Raw genomic sequence first — 22,225 nt, forward strand, 5'->3', positions numbered from 1 at the left:
TGCTGCTGGTCTCTTTCCTTCCCAGGGACTGGTTTACTTGGCCACTGATGGTTTTCCAAGAGGAGCGACTAGAAGGGAAGAGAATTTGTCACATGATAGGGCATTAAAAGAATAAAAACAGGTGGATACAGTACTTTTTGACTCTTCCAGAAGGCAAAAATCCATCGTGAGACGTTTGCTCCCCAAAAAAAATACAAAAACAAAACAAATGCCTTATGTCAAAGCAGATTGCACTGAAGGACATCCTGCTTCAGGACAACGTTCCCGGGTTTATTTAACAGAGAACAGGAAGGTTGGGAAGTTGAGCAGCAGTTGGTGTGTGTGGGACGAGGGGTGGCCCTGTGTGTCCCCCAGCCCGGCCGCAGAGGGGTGGGGATCCAGAGCATCCTGATCATTCTGCTGTAACTCTTTAGGGTAATCCTGTCTTTCATCCACCCTTACGCTTTCGGTCCAGCATGGAAGTACAGGAATTGCGACTTCGTGAGCGATGTCTGGCGCTTGCAGACAACAAAACTTCATTTACTTCACCCAAAATGGAAGCTGGGCCCCCCCTCCGCGTCCTTCCACTGTCACTTCACACCTTGGACAATCCAGTAACCACCTGGGCTCTGGGAACTGTGGGTTTTTTTAGAAGTTTGGGATATTTTAATGACTCTGGAGAACATTTTCCTCCAGTCTGGCGCTGCTGGGAGTGTTCCTGGCTCGGGGCAGTCGGAGCTGGCGAGGGGGTGCAGGTGGGTGCCATGTTTCCCATGGGAAGAGGTTTTCTTACTCCTCTCTCTTCATTTTTCAGCAGTGCACTAATTTTTTTTTTTCTTTTTTTATAACATCTCCCAGAAAACCTTTCTCCCCATTAATTTTTAGCAGGAAATAGTATCCCACTTCCAGACTGATCCACACTGGGCACTGCCAAGGGATCTCTTTATTAGAGATCCTCTTCCTTTCCAACCTTTTCCTTTGTTTCCATGGAAAAATACAATGCAGAGATCACAGCAGTTTTATTTTTTCAATGTTTGCAGGAATTTGAGTTGCAAGAAGAGGATGTTGGCCACAAATTCCATCCCCAAAACCCCACTTGTTTTGATTTCCAGTGTTTGATTTCCCATGTTTTATGCAAAGAATTCCAGCTGCTTTTTGCCCAGCGCCTTCCTCCCTTGTCCCTGCTGGGCTTAGGGGTTAAGCAGCAGCATTTGAGGAGCTCTAAATTTCCTAAAAAGTGATATTTTGAGGCAGTTTGGACCCGTGGATTCTTTCCCAAGGTATAGACATGGCAGATTCCATGCCAAAGCCACAGGAGGCTTTTCTTCCCAACCTGAAGCACTCGCTTGTGTACATATTCCTTGGAAATTCCATCTTTTCAAGTTGCTGTTAATTTTTTTAATGTTATATATAAAAAAAGTCTCTTCCTTGAGCTTACACTGTTGGAAGGAATCCCGTGGGGCGTTCCGGGGCTGTGGCGGTTCCGGCAGCGCCGGATCCTACGGAGGACACAGGTACAAGGTGTGAGCCAAGGCCCCGTTCCTGTTTTGTCTGTTCTTTGCAAATATTATCGGATTAAAGTTGTCATTTGAGCTGTGGCAGCCTCGTTACAGTGCAGACACGTGGGCCAAGGGTGTTGGAGCAAGGTGGAGGTGATTATCCCATAAATCCCACTGAGCTGTCCCAAAAAGGAACGCGGGCACTGCGTGGTGGGGTGGGAGCAAGAGGGACCCTGCTGGAGCAGGAATCCCCCCTCTCCCTCCTTTGCACAGAGAGGGGATGGATTTTATGGAGCTTGGGCGCAGCATTTGGTGGCCCTGGCCCTGTCACATCCACCCCTGTCCCCAGCTGGTGTGTCCCTAGCGGGGTCCCTGCCCCTCCTGGCAGCCAATGCCAGCCCCTCCTTGGGACCCTCCGAGGCAGGGTGTCCCCCTGAGCCCCTGGGGGAGGAAAAATGGGTGCTGGAGGTGGGGGGAGGAGAGAAGCCTTGGGAGATGGGGGGGCCTGGGTACTGGGGATGGGCATTAGAGGTGGGAATGGGGTGGGTGCTGGGGGGGCTGCAGGCGTGGGGGGATTATGGGTGGGGGTCTCAGGTAGGGATGGGGGCCAGCCTGGGTGTGGGAGAGGAGGGGTTAAGGCTTTTTGGGGTACTCCGAGTACCAGGAATGGGGAATTACGGAGGGGGGGTTCCTCGGGTACCAGGGATGGAGAGGTGTGGGAGGAGGGGCTTGGGCACCAGGGATGGAGATGGGGGGCCCTGAGTAGCAGGGATGGGGGGCACGGATGAGCGGGGCCTGCCGGGAGCCAGGGGTGGGCAGAGGGGAAGGGGGGAGCCAGCTCTGGGAGAGAACCCCGTGAGCCGAATTTGGGGAGGTGTGGGTGATGGGCAGAGCGGTACCCGGGTGCCAGCTGCGGGCAGGGGATGGAGATGGGTCCGGGGGGACAGGGAGATGTCTGGGTGGGTCCCTGCTCTGCGGGGCCCGGGGCGCTGGGCAAGGAGGGGACACCCCGGGGGTGACATCAGGGATGGAGAGGGGGATCCCCAGTTCCGCATCTCAGCTCCCGGTGCCGTTTTGGCGGTGCCCGTGGCCCGTGGTCTGCTCCCGCTGCCCGCGGCCGTTCCCCGGTCCTGTGCCCGGTTCCCGTTACCGGTTCCCGGTCCCACCGCCCCCGGAGGGGCCGCCCCGCCCCGCCGCACGTGACGCTGCGCGGTGGCAGCGAGCGCCGGGGCCCCGCTCGGCTCCGCTCCGTACCGGCCCCGCTCCGGGACCGCCCGGCCCCGCCGCCCCCGGTAAGTGCCGCCTCGCGGGGACCGGGCACCGCGGTCCCCCCGGAGACCCCCCTCTGGGGATGTCCCCTCATCCCCGCCGCAGCACCGGGGGGGTCCGTCCGCCCGTGACCTTCACCGCTGCCGGTACCGGGGGAGGGGATGGGGGGAAATGCTCCGGGCCTGGGGGAAAAGACCCGGGCTGGGGGCGGGGGCGAGGCGAGGAGTCCCCCGCTGGCCCCCAACCGGTCCCCCCCGAATGTCTCCTCCAGATTACACCCTACCACTTGCCCCCCACCCAAATCTGCCCCCCCTCCCGGATACCCCAAAACCTGCCCCCCTCTTCTGCCCTCCATCATCTCTCCCGCTGTTCCAGTCTCCCGTGTCCCCCCCAAACCAAATCTCCCCCTCCCCGCCCCCCAGTCTGGCCCCCACATTTAGAGCATCTCCCCCCGCCCTCCCGGGACAGACCCCACCGTGGATTTGGGGGGTGCGGGGAGCCACAGAGGAGCCCCCCAGGGTCACCCCCAGCCCCGCGGGGTCACGCAGCGGCCCCGGGGCCGCACGGGGAAGGGTCGCGTGTGCACGGGGACGGGTGGCAATGTCGCATTGGCACGGGGACACCGGGGTCGTGCTTGCACGGGGACGGGTCACACCTGCACCGGGGCTGCCTTTGCACAGGGCCGGTGACATTTGCACGGGGGTCCCTTTTGCACCGGGGACGTGCCCGCACGTCATTGTGTTTGCACAGGGCCGGGTCACATTTGCACCGGGGCTGTGTTTGATGGGGACAGTGCCATTTGCACGGGCACGGTGGTGTTTGCACCAGAACGGTCGCATTGCCACGGGGAGAGCCACATTTGCACGGGGCCGGTGGCACTGGCACGGGAATGATCACACTTGCACGGGGAGAAACCTGAGCAAGGGGTCGGTGGCATTGGCACGAAAATGACCGTGCTTGGCACTGGCACGAGGTTGGTGGCACTGGCTCGGGGTCAGTGGCACTGGCAGGGGCATGATCCACATCTTACGGGATGGATGACATGGGAGCGAGATTGGTGACACTTTTGCAGGGTCAGTGGCACCTCGCAGGGTCAGTGACACCTCATGGGGTCGGTGGGAGTCGGTGTCACTTTACGGGGTTGGTGGCACCTCACGGGGTCAGTGACACTTCATGGGATCGGTGACACTTTGGCAGGGTCAGTGGGGGTCAGTGACACTTTACGGCATTGGTGGCACCTCGTGGGGTCAGTGACACTTCTGTGAAGTCGGTGGCATCTCACGGGGTCAGTGGCACTTTCGCAGGGTCGGTGACACTTTGGCGGGGTCGGTGCCACCTCACGGGTTCGGTGTCACTTTACGGGGCCGGTGCCACCTCACGGGGCTGGTGACACCTCCCCGGGGCCGGTGACACTTTTACGGGGCTGGTGACACTTTTACGGGGTCGGTGCCACCTCACGGGGCCAGTGCCACCTCCCCGGGGCCGGTGCCACTTCACGGGGTCGGTGCCACCTCCCCGGGGCCGGTGCCACTTTACGGGGTCGGTGACACTTTACGGGGTCAGTGCCACCTCACGGGGTCGGTGTCACTTTACGGGGCCGGTGCCACCTCCCCGGGGTCGGTGCCACCTCCCCGGGGCCGGTGCCACTTTACGGGGTCGGTGCCACCTCCCCGGGGCCGGTGCCACCTCCCCGGTGTCGGTGTCACTTCACGGGGCCGGTGCCATCTCCCCGGGGCCGGTGCCGCTCCCGCGGGTCCCGGCGCTGTCCGTGGTGCTGCCCCGCGCCGCCGCCGCCCGCCGGCAGAGGGCGCCCCTCGGGGGGGTCCCGCGCTGACCCCGCACCCGCGGCCGGCGCTCGGCTCCGGCCACCGGCCGGCTCCGGGGCAAGGCCGCCGGCCGGAGTCCCGGGGAGGGGCTGTGCGGGAGCTCTCCTCTCCGCAGGAAGCGCCATGGGCCCCCCTGGACGCCCTCGCACCACCTAGACCCGTCTCCAGCCAGCAGCACCTCCCAACCACGAGGTAAGCACCCGTGGATGCCCCCCACCCGTGGATGCCCACCCCAAGGCGGGGAGACGGGCACCCACAGCCCCTCTCTCCCCAGGGCAGCAGGATGGCCCAGCAGCGCCATGCCATCCCCCCACCACTCAAGGTAGGTGTTGTTGGGATGGGGGGCTCGCAACCGGCACCCTGGGGTGCCACCATGGGTAACACCCATCCCACCACCCATGGTGGCCGTCACCACTCCGTTGCCTTGCAGACGGAGGAGGACTACATCCCCTACCCCAGCGTGCACGAGGTAGAGCGCCCCGCTCTCCCGAGGGGGCTGGGAGGGCCAGCGCCCGGCTGGGTGGGCTGGGGGTGGTGCCCAAAGCACCCACCGCAGCTGTGGGCGCAGGTGCTGGGCCGGGAGGGGCCGTTCCCCCTCATCCTCCTGCCGCAGTTCGGGGGTTACTGGATCGAGGGCACCAACCACCAGCTGAGCGGGGCCCCTGACTCGCCCCCCACCCCGGTACCCGGCGCCCGGGCAAAGCTGGAGGGCAACCACACGGCCAAGATCTACCGCAAGCACTTCCTGGGCAAGGTGAGGCCCCGGGGTGCTGCAGGCGTGGGGTCTGGGGTGGGGCCGACGTCCTGTGGGTATTGGATGGGCAGGAGCACGGAGACCACATAAACTCGGGTGTTCGTGGACGTGGGTGTGGTGTCCACGGGGAGGGGAGCCCCACGGGCCATGGACGTGGGGCTGATGGATGTGGGGTGGGTATCCCTGGGCATGGCAACGGTGCCTGGGGTGGGTTCTCCATGGGAATGGAAGGACATGGAGACCTCACAAACACAGGTGCTTTGGCATGCGGCTGTGTGCGGACATGGGCGCTCCGTGGGGTGGGTGGTGAGGAGGTGGGTGTTGAGTCTCCATGGGCAGGAGGTGCCCATGGACATGAGGGCTCCATTGGTCTGTGTGTCTATAGGACCTGGATGCCACAAGGGGTGTGAGGCTCACTGAGTGTAGGTGCCCCATAGGAGGCACCTGTGGGTGCTCATGGACATGGGTGCTCCATTAGGATGGGTGCTCATGGGTGTGGGTATCTCATGGACACGGGTGTCTCATGGGTGTGGGTGCTCATGGACATGGGTGTTGCATGAATGTGGATGATCATGGGCCTGGGTGCCCCATGGATGTGGGTGCTCATGGGCCTGGGTGTCCCATGGATGTGGGTGCTCATGGACACGGGTGTCTCATGGGTGTGGGTGCTCATGGACACGGGTGCCCCATGGATGTGGGTGCTCATGGACACGGGTACCCCATGGATGTGGGTGCTCATGGACACGGGTGCCCCATGGATGTGGGTGCTCATGGACACGGGTGCTCCATGGATGTGGGTGCTCATGGACACGGGTGTCCCATGGATGTGGGTGCTCATGGGCCTGGGTGTCCCATGGCACGAGTGCCCCAGCAGGAGCGCCCTTGGCCATGGCTGCTCGGCTCCTTCCCACAGGAGCACTTCAACTACTACTCCCTGGACCCGGCGCTGGGACACCTCGTCTTCTCCCTCAAGTACGACGAGCAGGAGCACCTCCACCTGCTGCTGCGGTGAGCGGGCTGCGGGAGGCACCCATGGGAGCTGCCTGGGCCGGGGGCTCCCCTGACCCCCTCCTTGCTCCGCAGCACCCGTGCCCGCACCCTGCACGATGTGGTGCCCATCTCCTGCCTGGCCGAGTTCCCCAACGTGGTGCAGATGGCCAAGGTGGGTGCGGCCCCGGCTCCCAGCAGCACCCATGGGTGCCCCCCAGTCCCAGGCCCCCCATGGCAGCACCCCTCCTTCCCACAGCTGGTGTGCGAGGACGTCAATGTGGATCGCTTCTACCCTGTGCTCTACCCCAAGGTGAACGGGCTGCAGGGAGGGGGCACCTGGGCACCCGTGGGTGCCTCTCCCCAACTTCTGACCCCTCCCCACCCCGCAGGCATCCCGCCTCATCCTCGCCTTTGATGAGCACGTGCTCAGCAACCACTTCAAATTTGGGGTCATCTACCAAAAACTAGGGCAGGTATGGGGTGGGGTGGGTGGGGGTTAGGGTGAGGGGAGTCCCTGGGTGGGTGCTGGCACCCATCCCCACCCCACTGCAGACCTCCGAGGAGGAGCTCTTTGGCACCACGGAGGAGAGCCCGGCCTTCGCCGAATTCCTCGACGTCCTGGGTCAGCGGGTGCAGCTGCGGGACTTCAAGGGGTGCGTGAGGGATGCTGGGGGGGGAAGGACCCGCGGGGCCAGGGTGCCGTTCTCACCCACCCACCCACCCACCCACCCACGCAGGTTCCGAGGGGGGCTGGATGTGACCCACGGGCAGACAGGCAGCGAGTCGGTCTATTGCCACTTCCGTGACAAGGAGATCATGTTCCACGTCTCCACCAAACTGCCCTACACCGAGGGGGACGCCCAGCAGGTGGGCACCCATGGGGGCTGACAGGAGGGGGACTGGGGGCGACACTTGGGTGCTTGAGAGCAGGGGGTGGGAGGTGCTCCTGGGGCACTTCTATGGGTGGAAGGGCTGTTGGGGCTTTGGGGATGTCCCATGGAATGGAGGGGACTCCTGGGACACCCATGGGGGGTGGTGGGCAGCTGTGAGGCCCAGGAGGTGACAGGGCACTCATGGGTGTGGGGAAACATCTTTGGGATGCAGAGGGCTGTAAAGGCACCCATGGGTGCCAGGGGAGAGCTGTAGGATGGAGGGGGCTGGTGGAGCACCCATGGGTGCTGGGGTGCATCTGTGGGGCACAAGGGCTTTCATTCCTTTTGATGCCCCTGGTGTGACCACCCTTCGTCCCCCACGTCCTCCCTGTCCCTCCGCATCCCGCCTGTCCCCACAGCTGCAGCGGAAGCGTCACATCGGCAACGACATCGTGGCCATCGTCTTCCAGGACGAGAACACACCGTTCGTGCCCGACATGATCGCCTCCAACTTCCTCCACGCCTTCGTGGTGGTGCAGCTGGAGCAGGGGGGCGCCCAGGGCACCCTCTACAAGGTACCCCCCCCGTGCCTCAGTGTCCCCGTGCCCGTGGGCGCCCGCGGGGTGCCCCGTCACCCCCCACCCGCCGCAGGTCTCCGTCACGGCCCGGGACGACGTGCCCTTCTTCGGCCCGCCGCTGCCCGACCCCGCCGTCTTCAGGAAGGTGCGTGCCCGTGGGTGCCGCCGGGGAGCCCCAGGGGACACCCACGCACCCACGCACCCACCCGGGCCGCCCCACCCCGCAGGGCCCCGAGTTCCAGGAGTTCCTGCTGACCAAGCTGATCAACGCCGAGTACGCCTGCTACCGCGCCGAGAAGTTCGCCAAGCTGGAGGTGCGGGCAGGGGGTGCCGGGGGGCACCCAGAGGGGCTGGGCCAGCCGTGGGATGCGGATGTGGGTGCCGTGGGTGCCGTGCCCACCGTGGGAACCGTAGGCACCGCGTGGGTGGGCAGGAGCTGGGTCCCCGTCTGGGCAGGTGGGTGGTGCCCGGGGTAGGGGGAATCGCACGTGGGGTGGTCTCACGTGTGGGTGCAGCGCTGCGCTGGCGTGTGGGTGTCTCGCGTGGGTGCAGCCGTGTGGCGTGGGCGCAGCAGGGCAGGGCTGGGTGCTCGCGGTGGCCTCGCGTGGGTGGCAGCGGTGGGTGAGGGGCTGCAGGGGGCTGTGGGCGGTGCCGCGTGGGTGCAGCAGGGCGGGGGCTGGTCCTGCGTGGGTGGCGGGTGGGTGCGGGCTGTGCGGGGCTGGTTGCGGAGGTGGGTGCGGGGCAGGTGCGGGCCGGGTGGTCTCGCGTGGGCGCAGCAGTGCAGGGCTGGTGCGCAGGAGCGGACGCGGGCGGCGCTGCTGGAGACGCTGCACGAGGAGCTGCAGGCGCGCAGCCAGGCCATGCTGGGGCTCGGCCCCGACGACGAGCGCCCCGACAACGGCGGCGCCGCCCCGGGCTTCTTCGAGTCCTTCAAGGTGGGGCGCGGTCCCGCAGCGCGGCGGGGCCGGTCCCGGTCCCGGTCCCGGTCCCGGTTCGGGAGCCCCGGCCAGGACACGCCCCCTCGGGCTGGCCACGCCCCCTCGGCTGGCCACGCCCCCTTGGTCTGACCACGCCTCTTTGCTGTGACCCCGCCCCTCACGCACGGACCGCCCCCGTGTCCGCAAGCCCCGCCCCTTTCACATCAAGCCCCGCCCCGTGTCGACCACGCCCCTAATCTGCATAATCCCCGCCCAAGTCGCGCCCCGCGCCTTAAGCCCCGCCCCTTTACACAAGCCCCTCCCACTCGCCCTTAGCTCCGCCCCGACCCGGTGCCCGGTTCCCCTCCCGGTACTTGGTTCCTCCCTCAGTGCCCGGTTCCCCCTCCCCCTGGTGCCCTGTTCGCCCCCCGGTACTTGGTTCTCCCCCTGGTGCCCCGTTCCCCTCCCCCTGGTGCCCGGTTCCCCTCCCGGTGCCCGGTTCCCCCCACCGGTGCCCGGTAGCCCCCCGCCGTGGTCCCCGGTCGGTGACCCGCTGCCGCCCCCAGTCGCTGCTGGTGCCCGGGAGCCGCCGGGGACGCCGCGGCAGCGCCATCGGGCTGGGCTCGGTGGAAGAGGTGGGTACCTCGCTGTCCCCCCTCGGTGTCACCCCGCTCCCCGGTGTCCCCCCGGTTAACGGCGCCCCGCAGGCGCTGCTGGTGCCCGGGAAGAGCCCGTCACGGCGGCGGCCCGGCCCCCTGGGCTCCCGCCGCTCCAGCGCCATCGGCATCGAGAGCATCCAGGAGGCGCCGGCCGGCAGGTGAGCGCCGGTACCGGCACCGCCGCTGTCCCTCCCGCTGGCCCCTCCCGGTGTCACCTCACTGGCGTCGCCTCCCCGCAGGGACGGCCCCGCAGCCGCCGACGGCTCCAGCTCCACGCACAGCTCCCCCGAGAGCCGCCGGAACCCCGACAGGTCCCGCAGCTGGCACCGGGATGGGGGACGCGGGGACAGCAGGGCACCGGGCTGGGAATGCTCGGGGACTGGAGGGCACTGGGCTGGTGTGGCAAGGGGACAGGGTGGCACCGGTATGGGTGACTCCAGGACCAGGTGACATGGGGACAGGGTGACATCAGGGTGACACGGGGACTGGAGGGCACTGGGGTGGTGCAGCTCAAGGACAGGGTGACACCAGGACGGGGTGGCACAGGGATGGGCGCTGGCACAGGGCGATGTGAAGGTGACACAGGGACCGGAGGGATGGGACAGCAAAGGAATGCAGTGGGCTGGGTGGCACAGGGATGGGTGACACCGGGACAAGGTGGCACCAGGATGGCTGGCACAGGGTAGCGTGGGGACAAGGCACCAGAGGGACAGGGTGGCACGGGGACAGGTCCACCCAGGGACTGAGTGGCACCGGGTCTGTGTGTCCCAGGGACAAGGTGGCAGGGGGCTGTGGGGTGGCACTTGGGTGGCCTGGATGTGGGTTGGCATGAAGGTGGGTGGCACGGGGATAGGTTGGGATGATGACAAGAGACATGGGGACAGGGTGGCACGGAGATGGGACCTCCCAGGGATGGGATGGGGTGGGGACAGGGTGGCACGGGGATGGGACATGCCAGGGCTAGGGTGACACGAGGATCCAGTGTCCTGGACGGGGTGGCATGGGGACAGGGCGTCCCGGGGCCAGCACAGCATCGCAGCGGGCCACGGCGGTGGCCACGAGGCGCGGTGCCAGCCTGCTGTGGTCTGGGGGACTGTCCCTGGCCTTGGGGACTGTCCCTGGCAGGGCCGAGAAGCCGGAGCCGCCGGATTTCTCCCGCTCCTCCTCCAGCGCCAGCAGCTTCGGCAGCGCCGCGGAGGAGCCCGGCGAGCCGGGACGGGTACGGGGAGCCCGGGGAGGGCTCCGGGGGGGCAGCCTGGGGTGGGCAGCACCCTCTGACCCCCTCCACCCCCTCAGGAGAGCCGCTCGCCCTCGGGGAGCCACCGCGACGCCTTCACTGACACCCCCTGGCCGGATGAGCCCCCCGGGACCCCCCCAGGTAGCCCAGCACCCCCGGTTGGGGCGCCGCAGGGCTGGGGACCCCTCGGGGTGCTCATGACCCCCCCTTTGCCCCAGGCCGCCGCCCGCCTGACCCGCCCTGCCCCGAGATCAAAATCCAGCTGGAGCAGCCCCCCCATAACCCGGTGAGGCTGTTTGCCCCCCTCCCCCGCTGCAGTACGGGGGTGCCCACCCTGGGGTGCCCCCGCTGATGTCCCTCCCACAGGGCTCATAGTCACCCCCCCGTCTGCGGGGGTGTCACCGCTTCACCCCCCTCTGTGTGCCACCCCCGTGCCAGGAGCTGAAGCCATCGTCCCCGGTGCAGGATTTGGGGGGGACCTCCAAAAAAAATTGGGATGTGCCCCCCTCCAGACAATCTCTGTCACCCCAAAAACCCTTTGGGTGAGGGGGTGATGCACCACAAAGGGGCCGCCCCTCTGCCGTGACCCCGGAATGAAGAGTGGGTCCAACCCCAGCATCATCCCCTCCCCCCCCCCCAAAAAAAAAAGAGGGGACTCAAATCCAGGGTAACCCTAAAGTGGAACTCCCTCTCCCCCCCTTTATTTTAAGGGACAAAAGTTCCGGAATCTGCCGGAGGCTGGAACTGGGGGGAAGGGGAGGAATATTTTTTCACACCCTCCCAAACTGTGTTTGTGTTTCCCGTGAGTCCTGTATAAAATAAAGGTTTATTTATCGCTACAGTGGCGGAGGGGAGGGGGGTCTCCAATATCTAGGGGGTCCCCAAAACCCCAAACATCAGTGGGGGCTGTAAAAACACTCATTTTGGGGAGTCATTTAGACAGATGTTGGGGTTTCATAGCAGCCTGACCGAGCAAAGCCTTTCTTTGATAGTCCCATTTTTGGGGTGCAGCAAGTACCCCAAAATATGGCAGGAGATGCCCTCAGCCCCCCCCGAAGTGCCTCTTCCAGCTCTGCTGGCCAGCCCGGCGTCAGGAGTGGCATTTGGCCACAGCCCCGGTGGCCACCGGCGTCCTGCCAACCCCCTGGCCAAGGGAAAGTGGTTCCCACCCCCCTGAACCCCCCAAAACCACGCGGCACCCCGGGAGTGGTTAAACATAGCCCGGGGCTGCCCGAGTTCTGGGAAGCGCCAGGGCCGGGCCTCGCTCGGGAGCCGGCGATGCCAGGGGGTAAAGGCAGGGGTCAGACCCCCAAATCCTGCCCTGCTGGGTCAGACCCCCCAAATCCTGCCCTGCTGGGGTCAGACCCCCCAAATCCTGCCCTACCAGGGTTAGAGCTCCCCAAATCCTGCCCTGCTGGGGTCAGACCCCCCAAATCCTGCCCTACCAGGGTTAGAGCCCCCCAAATCCTGCCCTGCCGGGCTTAGAGCTCCCCAAATCCTGCCCTACCAGGGTTAGAGCCCCCCAAATCCTGCCCTGCCGGGGTCAGAGACCCCCAAATCCTGCCCTACCAGGGTTAGAGCCCCCCAAATCCTGCCCTGCCGGGCTTAGAGCTCCCCAAATTCTGCCCTGCCTGGGTCAGAGCTCCCCAAATCTTGCTCTGCCAGGGTCAGCACTCCCCAAATCCTGCCCTGCCTGGGTCAGAACCCCCAAATCCTGCCCTGCGGGGGCCAGCACCTGCATCCCCTCTGGAGGGTCCTGGTTAATGAGGAATTGGAGCTTTAATTATAAAACTGGTGAATGAATGAAAAACGAGGGAGGTATTTACAGGGGGCTTTTTGGGGATTTGGGGGAGGCAGGCAGCGTTTTCCCAGCCATCTGCACAAGCACAGGAACTCGGGGGCACCGTGGGGCTTTCCTGCGTGCACGGGCACCTCTGCACGTGCCAGGGGTCATTTGCACAAGCAACGTGTTTGCACTGCACATTTTCACTGCGTGTCACCCACAGTGACAGTCACACGTGCCTTTTGTACCTGGAAAGGGGAATTCAGGCAGGGTGACATCTGCACGTGTGCAAGGCACTGCACACCATGGCATCTGGGTGACATTTGCACACTCAGGGCACCTTTTGCTCAGCTCAGGCAGCGTCTGCAAGTGCTCAGTGGCACTGGCACAGAGACATTTGCATGTGCAAGGCACCGTACCCACTTGCACGGTGACATTGGCACAAGCACAGTGACATTTGCCTGCTCCCAGCACCCTTTGCCCACCCAGTGTTGCCCCCCAGCTACACAAGCCCTTTCCCCTTGTGACCCCACCTATTAAATTCCCCCTTAATTAACTCACCCTAATGACGGGGGCGTGCCCTCACATGCCGCTTTGTTGCCTTTACCCCCCTTCCACAATCCCAGCCCCAACCCCTCCCGGGGCAGCAAGTTGTTTTAACCCGAAGAATTTTAAAACAAAATAAATCACCGAGGAGACAGCAAAACCCAAGTTTAGGGACAAATTAACCCGATGAGTTAATTTTTTTTTCCCATCTTCGTATGGTCCCTGGCTCCCCACGCATGTGACGAGTTGGGCACCAGGGTCAGTCCTCAGCCCAGGGACCGCAGAGGCATTTTGGGACCCAGCCCCATCGCGTCTCGCTCAAAGAGGGGGTTTTATCCGCCGAGGCTCCAGCTGCCATCCCAAATCCCGCGGTGGCTTTGGGATAGGCCAGGGAACGCTGCTAATTATAGGGAAGGAACCATGTATTTACAGAGGCAGCTCCCAGCACCAAACCACCGGCGGCTGCTTTTGCTCCGCTGAGTCTCTCTGTTCTCTCTCTCCTCTTTCCCGGGCGCTGCTGTCCACAGAAAAATAAAAAGGGGGGATGAATTAAAAATAAATCCCCCTCAGTGATTTGCAAGAGGCACTTTAGCAGAGGAGCAGGAGGAGGAGGAGGCCGAGGAAGGGCAGGAGCAGGGGGGTGGCCGGGCGGGCGGCGGCGTTGCAGTGGCCTCGGTTGGAGCCGATGCAGGCGGCGTAAGCCATGGCGTGGGGGATGTAGTTCTGCTCGTGGACGCCGTGCAGCAGGTGGGCCATGGGCCCGCGGGCGAACACGGCCACGTCCTCGCCGCCGTGGGTCTCCTGCCGCAGCGGCACGGCCGACTGCGCCTGGTAGTCGGCGTGAGCTGGGGGCAAACGGCACAAGTGAGAATCGTCTAAGAGTGCAGCTCCTTTTAGCCAAGCTGGGGTGATTTGAAGGGGTTTTGGCCCAAAACTTCCTCACCAAAATCCACGGCGGAGACGTTTTCTCGCTCGCCCGCCACGATTTTGTAGCCGGGGCCGTTGCCGTAGAGGATGGATGTGAAGGGTTTGCGGTCCACGTCACTCTGCATCGGGGCTAGACCTGGTGGTGTGGCAGTCAGCAGATGGGATCCCCCCAGGGTGTCCCCCAGCTGTCCCCAGGGTGTCCCCGAGTTGTCCCCAGGCTGTCTCTGGGCTGTCCCCATGGTGTCCCTGAGCTGTCCCCAGGGTGTCCCCGAGCTGTCCCCAGGGTGTCCCCCAGCTGTCCCCGAGCTGTCCCCCAGCTGTCCCCAGGGTGTCCCCAGGGTGTCCCCAGGGTGTCCCCCAGCTGTCCCCAGGGTGTCCCCCAGCTGTCCCCAGGGTGTCCCCCAGCTGTCCCCGTGGTGTCCCTGAGCTGTCCCCAGGGTGTCCCCCAGCTGTCCCCGTGGTGTCCCTGAGCTGTCCCCAGGGTGTCCCCGTGGTGTCCCCAGGGTGTCCCCGTGGTGTCCCCAGCTGTCCCCAGGGTGTCCCCGAGCTGTCCCCGTGGTGTCCCCGAGCTGTCCCCAGGGTGTCCCCGAGCTGTCCCCAGGGTGTCCCCAGCTGTCCACAGGGTGTCCCCAGCTGTCCCTGTGGTGTCCCCCAGCTGTCCCCAGGGTGTCCCCCAGCTGTCCCCCAGCTGTACCCAGGGTGTCCCCAGCTGTCCCCAGGGTGTCCCCCAGCTGTCCCTGTGGTGTCCCCGAGCTGTCCCCGAGCTGTCCCCCAGCTGTCCCCAGGGTGTCCCCAGCTGTCCCCAGGGTGTCCCCAGCTGTCCCCGCGCAGGGCTCACCAAAGATGGGGTTCCCACGGGGGGTGTAGCCGCCGAAGGTGAAGACGTGCGAGTGGTCGGCGGTGACGACGCTGAGCGTGTCCTGGGTGGACGTGAGGCGCGTGGCCAGCCCGATGGCCCTGTCCAGCTCCACCGCCTCGTGCAGCGCCTGCTTTGCCTTCCCCTCGTGGTGCCCGTGGTCGATGCGGCCGCCTGAGGAGCCCGGCACCCCTCGGCATTGCGCTCCTCCTCCCCGCCTCGAACCCCCTTTCTTCCCTTTCTGCGCCCCCATCCCATTTTTACCCCTTGTCACATCCCACATCCTCCCTCCTGAACCCCCATCAGCCCCTTTGCTCCTCCTTTTCATCCCCCTACCCTTTTTCCGTTTTAGCACTCCACCTCTTTTATCCCTCCCTTTTTGCACCTTCTCTGCCCCTGTTACTCCTCTTTTTGCATCCCCCCATATCCCCTTTATCTGTCATTTCTGTATTCCCCACGACCCCTTTATCCTTCCTCCTTGTCATCCCCTTTTTTTGCACTCCGATCTCCCCATTATCCTCCCTTTTTGCACCATCACATTTAATCCCCATTTTTTGTTCTTCTATCACCGCCTTTATCATCCTTTTCCACCTCCCAGTCCTCACTTTTTGTACCTCCCCCTTATCCAATTCCCCACCTTTGTGCACCTTCTTTTACACCACATCACCCCCTTTATTTCCTCCTTTTTGTATCCCCACCACCCCCTTTATTCTTCATTTGCACCCTTCTTTTTTTTAATCCCCCCCTTTTTGCACCCCTCCTTGCCTCTTTTCATGCCCCATTTTTGCACCCCCATGAACCCCCCACCTTCCACCAGGAGGAAGAACCCTCGGGGATTTTTCTGGAGCATCCTGATGGCCACGGACACCATCTCGCTGAGGGACGGATCTGTATTGTTGTTCCTGTCCAGCTCGTACATCATGTCCCCTGGCTCGAAGAGGCCTGGGGACAGGGACACTGCTGGGGACATCCTTTCCCACCAAAAGAAAAAAAGGGGGGGGGCAAATCCTGCTCCTCCTGCTGATTCAAGTGTTTCACACACCACTGGATCCAGGAAGATTAGATAGAAGCCGGACAATCCCAACCCTTCCTTCCTCCTGCCCTGCTGGATTCCACATTCCAGTTGGGATGGGAATTTCACTGCTGACAAAAGAACTGCATCCCTAGGAGGGAGATGTGTCCCAGGGTTGGAGTAGCAGCATCCTTGGGGGTGTAACAATGTCCTTGGGTGGGCAGCACATCCTTGAGGGCACACCAGCATCTCCAGGGGGTGCACCAGCATCTCCAGGGAGTGCACCAGCATCTCCAGGGAAATTGCAACCTCTTTGGGAGGTACCAGCACCCCTGGGAGCAGCAAGAGCACCAATCTTGGGGGTGTAACAGCATCCCTCTGGGGTACCAACATCCCCAGGGAGGCAACAGGATCAGTGTGAGGGCGGGTACCAGCATCCCCAAGGGAACAGAACCATCTTGGGGGGCTACCAGCATGCCAAGGACAGGGCTCCTCAATCCCTTGGAGGAGAACTGGCCACTGCAGCTGCCCCAGCACCCCAGGACAGGGTCCCCCTAAAGCACCCAGCTGATGCCAGGGCACCCGTGGGTGCAGGGACTCACCCAGCAGGAAGTCGACGCGGCTGAGGTTGAGTGCCAGCAGCCCTTGGCGGTGCCACACGTACTCAGCAACCTGGGCACGGGGGGGACAGGCATTGTCACCTCTCCAAGTGCTTCTGCCACCCCGGAGATGCTCCCCGAGATATTCCAGCCCCAGGAACGGCTCCGTAGGGCTACGGGGGGGTGATGTGTGTGCACCCCCAGCCCCAGAGTCGCCGTTACCTTGCCGCGGGGCTTGGCCTCCCGCCACGCCTGCACCAGGTTCCTGCCGTCCAGGCGGGTGCCCCGCTGCTTCTCCTCGTGGGGATATTCCACATCGCTGACATTTTTGGGGAACATGTATTTCCGCCCTCCGCCCAGGATCACCTGCAAAAGAAGGGAGGAAATGTGGTTTTAAATCTTTTAAAATTCTTTTCAATCTCCCCTTCCAGCTGGGGTTGAATGGGGGAAGATCCCGAAGGAGTGGAGCAGGATGTCCAGGAAAGCCCTGGAGTTGTGGGCAAAAACACCCAAGGAATTTCACCTCGCTCAAAATAACTCTGAATATCTGCCTATTAATTAAAACTCAGGACAAAAATAACCATTTCCAGCAGGGTTTTGGCTTTTTGAATATTTTTTCCCCCAATCTGTGGGAAGGATGCTCCACATCGGGATCCCCACATGAACCCGCTGGGATGGAGCCCCATCCCGCGGCTCTCCCTGTTTGCTTTGGAGCCTGATTTATTTGGCTTCTGTTATTTATAACCTAGCAGAGATTTTATGGTTTTTTTTGTATTTTTCCCCCCTTTCTCTGCGTAGAAGGTGAATTATAAAGCTGCAAAACACCAATGCCAAAATTATTAACAAAAAAAGAGGGAAAAAAAAAAGTCTTTTCCCCACTATATAATTATTTCCAGCCTGGGACAGAGTTAAAATTATATTAAAGGGAAAAAAAAAAAAAAAAAAAGCAAAAGAGGCTATTAAAGAGCTAAATAACAGGCTGGGATGTTTTGCTTTGGGGCTATTTTGAAGGACCGAAGAAGATTTATTTACAGTGCTGAATTTCTGCATAAATCCACAGTAAGGAGCAGAACTGGGGAGAAAAGGAAGAGTTTTGGGTCTGGGAGTATGGGAAAAGAGGAGGCTAAGATGGATTTGTGGATCTGGGGCTTGATCCTACAGGTGCTGTGGTCCAAGACCTATGTTTGAGTTTCCTGGTCCCATGTCCACCTGAGAGTGCTGGTACCTCACCCATGGTGGTCCTGGTCCCATATTTGATGAGAGTCCCAACTCTATACCCATGGGTGGTCCTGATTCTGCACCCATGGGTGGTCCCAGCCCAACATTGCATCAGGGTCCCAACTCTGCACCCATTGGTGGTTCTGGCCCCATATCCACCCACAATCCTGGTTCCGCACCCACGGGTGGTCTCAGCCTCACATTTGCAAGGGTGGTCCTTGTCTTGTAGCCACTCTCAGTCCTGACCCTGCACCCCTTGGTGGCTCCAGCCCAACATCTCCTGGGAGTTCTGGCTCTTCAACCACTGGTGGTTCCAGCCCAACATCTCCTGGGAGTCCAGGCTCTTCAGCCATTGGTGATCTTGGTCACACATCTATCCATGGCCCTGGTCCCATCCCCCTGACTCCAGGTGTCCTCATGCCTACCTCGATCTCAGGGATGTTCTCCACCAGCTGCCGGGCGATGTCCTTGCAGCCCCCCTGCAGGGCATCTGGGGGCATCTCTCCATCCGAGTACCAGTCACGGTTGGCAGAGTGGGCGTAGGCGGCGCTGGGTGTGGCGTGGGTCACGCGCGTGGTGGTGACGATGCCCACGGCCTTGCCTGAGCCACCAGTTCAGGGGACAACGGTGAGAACAGCCCCAAAGCCGCCCGCTGGACCTCCTGCCCAGGATCTCCTCTGTGCCTCACCTGCCTCCTTGGCCCAGCGGAGGATGGAGGTCACCTCCTGGCCCTTGGTGGTGTTGCAGCGGTCCCGGGTGACACCGGCGCTGACCCCCAGCGTCCCCTCGTTGGCTTTGACACCGCAGAGGTAGGCGGTGGCCGTGCCTGCGCTGTCGGGCACCTGGGCATTGGTGTTGTAGGTCTGGAAGGTGGGAGATGGATAAACCCCCATCGTTATCGCCACCGTCATTGTCTCACCACTGACGGCACCACCATTCCCACCCTGGGGCTTCCCTTCCTGGGCTGTTTGGCTGCACCAGACCCCCATCCCACCTGTGTCCCCTCTCTTTTGCCCTTTGCCCCCTATTTTACCCCCTACTCCCTCCACCGTGGTGGGACATCCCCCCCTCCACACTGCATTTTGCTGCTTTTAGCCTTTTTTCAGTCCATCTTTTGGCAGGGAGATGGAAGCCACAGCCACGGGCATCCCCACGGGGTGAATGGAGGGGGCCGCCGACTTCAAATTTAATTATTATTTTACAATGTTTCGTTCAGCAAAACGACCCCAGGAGAAGCAGGGGGGTCCCGTGGCGTCCCGCAGGCGTCGGGCTCCTCCTGCCCCCCTCCCCGTTCCCACGGCCGGCCCCTGGCACGGCCAGCGGGCACCGGAGCCAGCTGCCTTCGCTCGCCCATGACCTAATTTCGGCTCGTTCGATGCCGCCCGCCCGTGACCTCGCGGTGGGTGTCGCGTCCCCGTGGGTGCCCCGCGGGGGCTCACCTTGGCCAAGGCCACGAAGGGGAACTTGTCCATCTCCAGCAGGCTCTCCTCGCCCTGCCCGTGCAGCTGCCCTTTGAGGATGCGGGCGGCCGTGACCGTGGAGACGCCCATTCCTGCGGGACACCGTCAGCCAGCCCGGCGGCCCCGGGCAGCGCAGCGCGCTCCGCGCAAACCCCGCTCATCTCTGCTCACCGCACACCCCCTTTAGCCCATCGATCAGTTTATCCCATCATCCAGTTTATCCCATCGTCCAGTTTATCACAGCAACCAATTTTTTTTGCAAGCCCGGTTTATTGTGCAGCCAGTTTATCCCAGCTCCCAGTTTATCCCAGCAGCCACTTTTCATCACAAAGGCAGTTCATCACAGAGCCCAGTTTATTGCAACACCCAACTTTTTTGCAAAGCCAATTCATTCCTGCACGCGGGTTATCCCAGCACTCAAGTTTTTGGCAAACCAAATTTATCCCAGCACCCACTTTATTGCAATCCCAGTTTATGCCAGCACTCAAATGATGGCAAAACCAATTTACCTGAGATCCAATTTTTTGCCAATCCACTTTATCCCTGCACCAGGTTACTGCAATCCCAGTTCATTGCAGCACCCGGCTCATGCTGCCACCCAGTTTATTGCAACTCAGTTCTCCCTAGCACCCAATATTCATTTCAAACCCAATTTATTGCAGCACTCAACTTACTCTAAGTCTTGTTCATACCAGCACCCAGTTTACCCCAGCACCCAACTTAACACAAACCAAACTGATTGCAGCAACCAATATTTTTTGCAAATCCAGTTTATCCAGCACCCAGTTTGTTGTAAACTCACACTATTTACCATAGCACCCATTTTTTTGCAAATCCAGTTGATTGAAGCAACCAATATATTTTCGCAAATCCAGTTTACCCAGCACCCACAAAATAAACTGAGTCTACTGTTAACTCAATTTACCACAGCACCCATTTTCTTTGTAAATCCAGTTCATTGCAGCAGCCAGTTTACCCCAGCACACATCTTTTTCGCAAACCCTGTTCACACCAGCACTCAGCTTACAGGAACCCCAGTTTATCCCAGAACACAACTCACCACAGCACCTATTTTCCCACGACACCCAATGCGTCAAAGCCCCAGTTTATCCCAGCACCCACTTTATTGCAGCCACTTCATCGCCCCCCCGTGCCCCCCAGCCCCGCTGCCCCCGCCCGGGGTGGGTGCTCCCCTCCCATCTCACCGTCCCCCAGGAAGAGGATGAGGTTCTTGGCCACGTTCTGGTTGAGGCGCTGGAGCCGCAGCGCGTTCCTGAGGGTCTCCTGCGCCTGCCGCCGCCAGTACTCGGGGTCCTTCTCCCTCTCTGCAGGAGAAGCGGGCTCCTAGCACCCCACGGCAGCACCTTTGGGGTGCTGCCCCTCCGAACCTCACCTACCTGGGACCAGCGATGCCGAGCAGAGGTGGGCGAGGAGGAGGACTAACAGAGCCTTCATCCTGCGGCGCTGAGCGGGGGCTGCCAGAAGAGAGCTGCGAGGTGGGTGGCACCCGCTCGTGCCTCAGTTTCCCCACTGAGACCTTTGGTCCGGGGTCAACCAAGCGAGGACAGAAAAAATGTCCCCTCCCTACACAGTAACCGATGTGATCCCCCTGGGGACATGCCAGCTTACCCCGCCTCCCCCGTGCCTCCCTAGTCATGAGTCCCATGAGGTGTCACCTCACTGCCACCAACCCGAGCTGGGGGAAGCCAGGATGGTCCCTGTGGCACAGTGAGGTCCCCATCACGTGTGTGTTCCCCTTCCATGTCCACGTCCCCATCTTGTGCTTGTGTACCTCTCATGTGTCCCCATCATGTGTCCCTGTCACCTCCGTGTTCCCATCCCATGCCCATGTCCCCACTGCACATCTGCAGTCCCAGCACACACCCGTGTCCCCACCGCATCCCCTGTGTGTGCCACGTCCCTGATGTCCCCACCACACACCCCTGTCCCCATCCCCATCACAAACCCGTGTCCCTGTTGCATTTCTGTGCCTGTTGTGCACCCGCGTCCCCGCATGACCGCGTCCCACGACACATCCATGTCCTTGCTGCACGTCCGTGTCCCCATCCCATGCCCGTGTGCCCACCACATGCTCGTGGCCCCACTGCATGTCTGTGTCCCTGTTGCACGCCCAAGTCCCTGCAGCATCTCCGTGTGTCCCCGTTGCACACCCGCGTCCTCACCACGCTCCCGTGTCCCCATCACCCCCACATCCCCCCAGCAGCTTCCCTCCGCTGCACGCCCCCTCACCCCGCGCTCCCGGAGAGCCTCCCTCCCCCGGGATGGCAGCGGTGGCCCCCGGGGGGGTCCTTACCGGGGGTGGGGGCTGCCACACACGTACCCGCACTAACTTGGGTCCCTACACCCACGTCCCTCTGGGCGGCGGGAGGAGGCCGGGCCGGGGGGATCGCGAGCCCTTAAATCCCCCCGCACCCGGCCTTAGCCTCCTCCTCCTCCTCCCCTTCCTCCACCCTCCCCCTGCTGCCAGCAAGGGGGGGGGGGGGGGGGCGGGGGGAGAAAAGGCCACAAACTGGGCTTACTGGTGCCCTCTGCCGGGTTATACTGGGAGAACTGGGAGGACTGGGGAGCACCAAGCCTGGCTATAAGTGCTGAGAAACCCTCCCTCGCTTCACACGTGGGAGTTTGGGGTGCCTCTTGGTGGGGTAGACGTGCGCTTTGCCGGATTTTGCATTATTTTCACCCAAACCGTGCTAGCGGCACCGGCGAGGGGTTGGGGTTGGGGTGGGGGTGATGGAGATGAGTGGGGTCTTCCTGCCTCAGTTTCACCACACGGGCTCTTGCAGCAGCCCGCGAGAGATCCCTGGTGGGATCCCGTGGCATTACTGTAGTTCCTACAATAATCACGACGCGGTGACGAGGGCGGGGGGAGTGGGTGACTCTCAGCCCTGCCTCAGTTTCCCCATGGAGGAGGCCCGAGCCGCTCCGTGACCCGCGGAGCCGCCCGTGGCCTCCCAGAAGGTGGCGGTCTCAGCCCAAAAATCGCCGGGACCCTCGGGGTGCAACCGAGGGAGCCCCAACACGGCCGCGATGCCAGAGGACGGGCACGGCCCCTTGCGGACGCTCCAAATCCCTCCGGAACCCTTTCCCCTTTCCCCTTCCCCCGTCTCTTCACCCCTCTGCACCCCCCAGCACTTTCGCAGCCCAGCAGAAGCCATTTGCATCCCGTGGGTGTGATGAGCGCGTCAGTGCTCAGCCCGCCGGGGCAGCGCAGGGGGCGGGAGGT

General features: G+C 62.4%; 3 protein-coding genes across 6 annotated transcripts in view; 2 read left to right on the forward strand and 1 right to left on the reverse strand.

Moving 5' to 3' along the window:
• Positions 1-1,571, forward strand: part of USP48 (ubiquitin specific peptidase 48) — a 31,135-nt gene extending 29,564 nt beyond the window's left edge. For both annotated transcript variants that reach the window (XM_021537874.2, XM_021537876.2), the window contains one exon: positions 26-1,571. In XM_021537874.2, the coding sequence (XP_021393549.1) occupies positions 26-48 (23 nt within the window). In that variant the 3' untranslated portion in view covers positions 49-1,571. The remainder of the gene's footprint in view (positions 1-25) is intronic.
• Positions 1,572-2,676: 1,105 nt separating this feature from the next.
• Positions 2,677-11,419, forward strand: RAP1GAP (RAP1 GTPase activating protein). Of its 3 annotated transcripts, XM_031506596.2 has the most exons (22): positions 2,677-2,770; positions 4,689-4,765; positions 4,848-4,895; positions 5,004-5,042; positions 5,142-5,327; positions 6,241-6,335; positions 6,411-6,489; positions 6,574-6,627; positions 6,707-6,790; positions 6,870-6,970; positions 7,055-7,184; positions 7,609-7,764; positions 7,841-7,912; positions 7,995-8,081; positions 8,565-8,702; positions 9,251-9,319; positions 9,392-9,501; positions 9,583-9,654; positions 10,469-10,562; positions 10,640-10,721; positions 10,799-10,866; positions 10,947-11,419. In XM_031506596.2, exons 3-22 carry the CDS (start codon positions 4,857-4,859, stop codon positions 10,953-10,955), a joined length of 1,764 nt encoding a protein of 587 aa, XP_031362456.1. In that variant the 5' UTR covers positions 2,677-2,770; positions 4,689-4,765; positions 4,848-4,856; the 3' UTR covers positions 10,956-11,419. The 3 variants fall into 3 exon arrangements, with proteins under 3 accessions (XP_031362456.1, XP_077644302.1, XP_077644303.1); XM_077788176.1 differs by having other exon boundaries at positions 9,251-9,501; XM_077788177.1 differs by lacking the exon at positions 2,677-2,770 and having other exon boundaries at positions 4,579-4,765; positions 9,251-9,501.
• Positions 11,420-13,075: 1,656 nt separating this feature from the next.
• On the reverse strand, positions 13,076-21,409 carry ALPL (alkaline phosphatase, biomineralization associated). The gene is made up of 12 exons (XM_021537892.2): positions 21,323-21,409; positions 20,379-20,470; positions 20,187-20,306; positions 18,961-19,073; positions 18,210-18,384; positions 17,947-18,122; positions 16,526-16,669; positions 16,307-16,376; positions 15,500-15,634; positions 14,675-14,866; positions 13,853-13,972; positions 13,076-13,754 (listed from the first exon to the last, which is right to left on the reverse strand). The coding sequence occupies exons 2-12, from the start codon at positions 20,434-20,436 to the stop codon at positions 13,498-13,500; spliced, it is 1,560 nt and encodes a 519-aa protein (XP_021393567.2). The 5' UTR covers positions 20,437-20,470; positions 21,323-21,409; the 3' UTR covers positions 13,076-13,497.
• Between the last annotated feature and the right edge of the window lie 816 nt (positions 21,410-22,225).

The sequence above is a fragment of the Lonchura striata genome, chromosome 24 (assembly GCF_046129695.1).
Source record: "Lonchura striata isolate bLonStr1 chromosome 24, bLonStr1.mat, whole genome shotgun sequence".
In the NCBI taxonomy this organism is placed as follows: domain Eukaryota; kingdom Metazoa; phylum Chordata; class Aves; order Passeriformes; family Estrildidae; genus Lonchura; species Lonchura striata.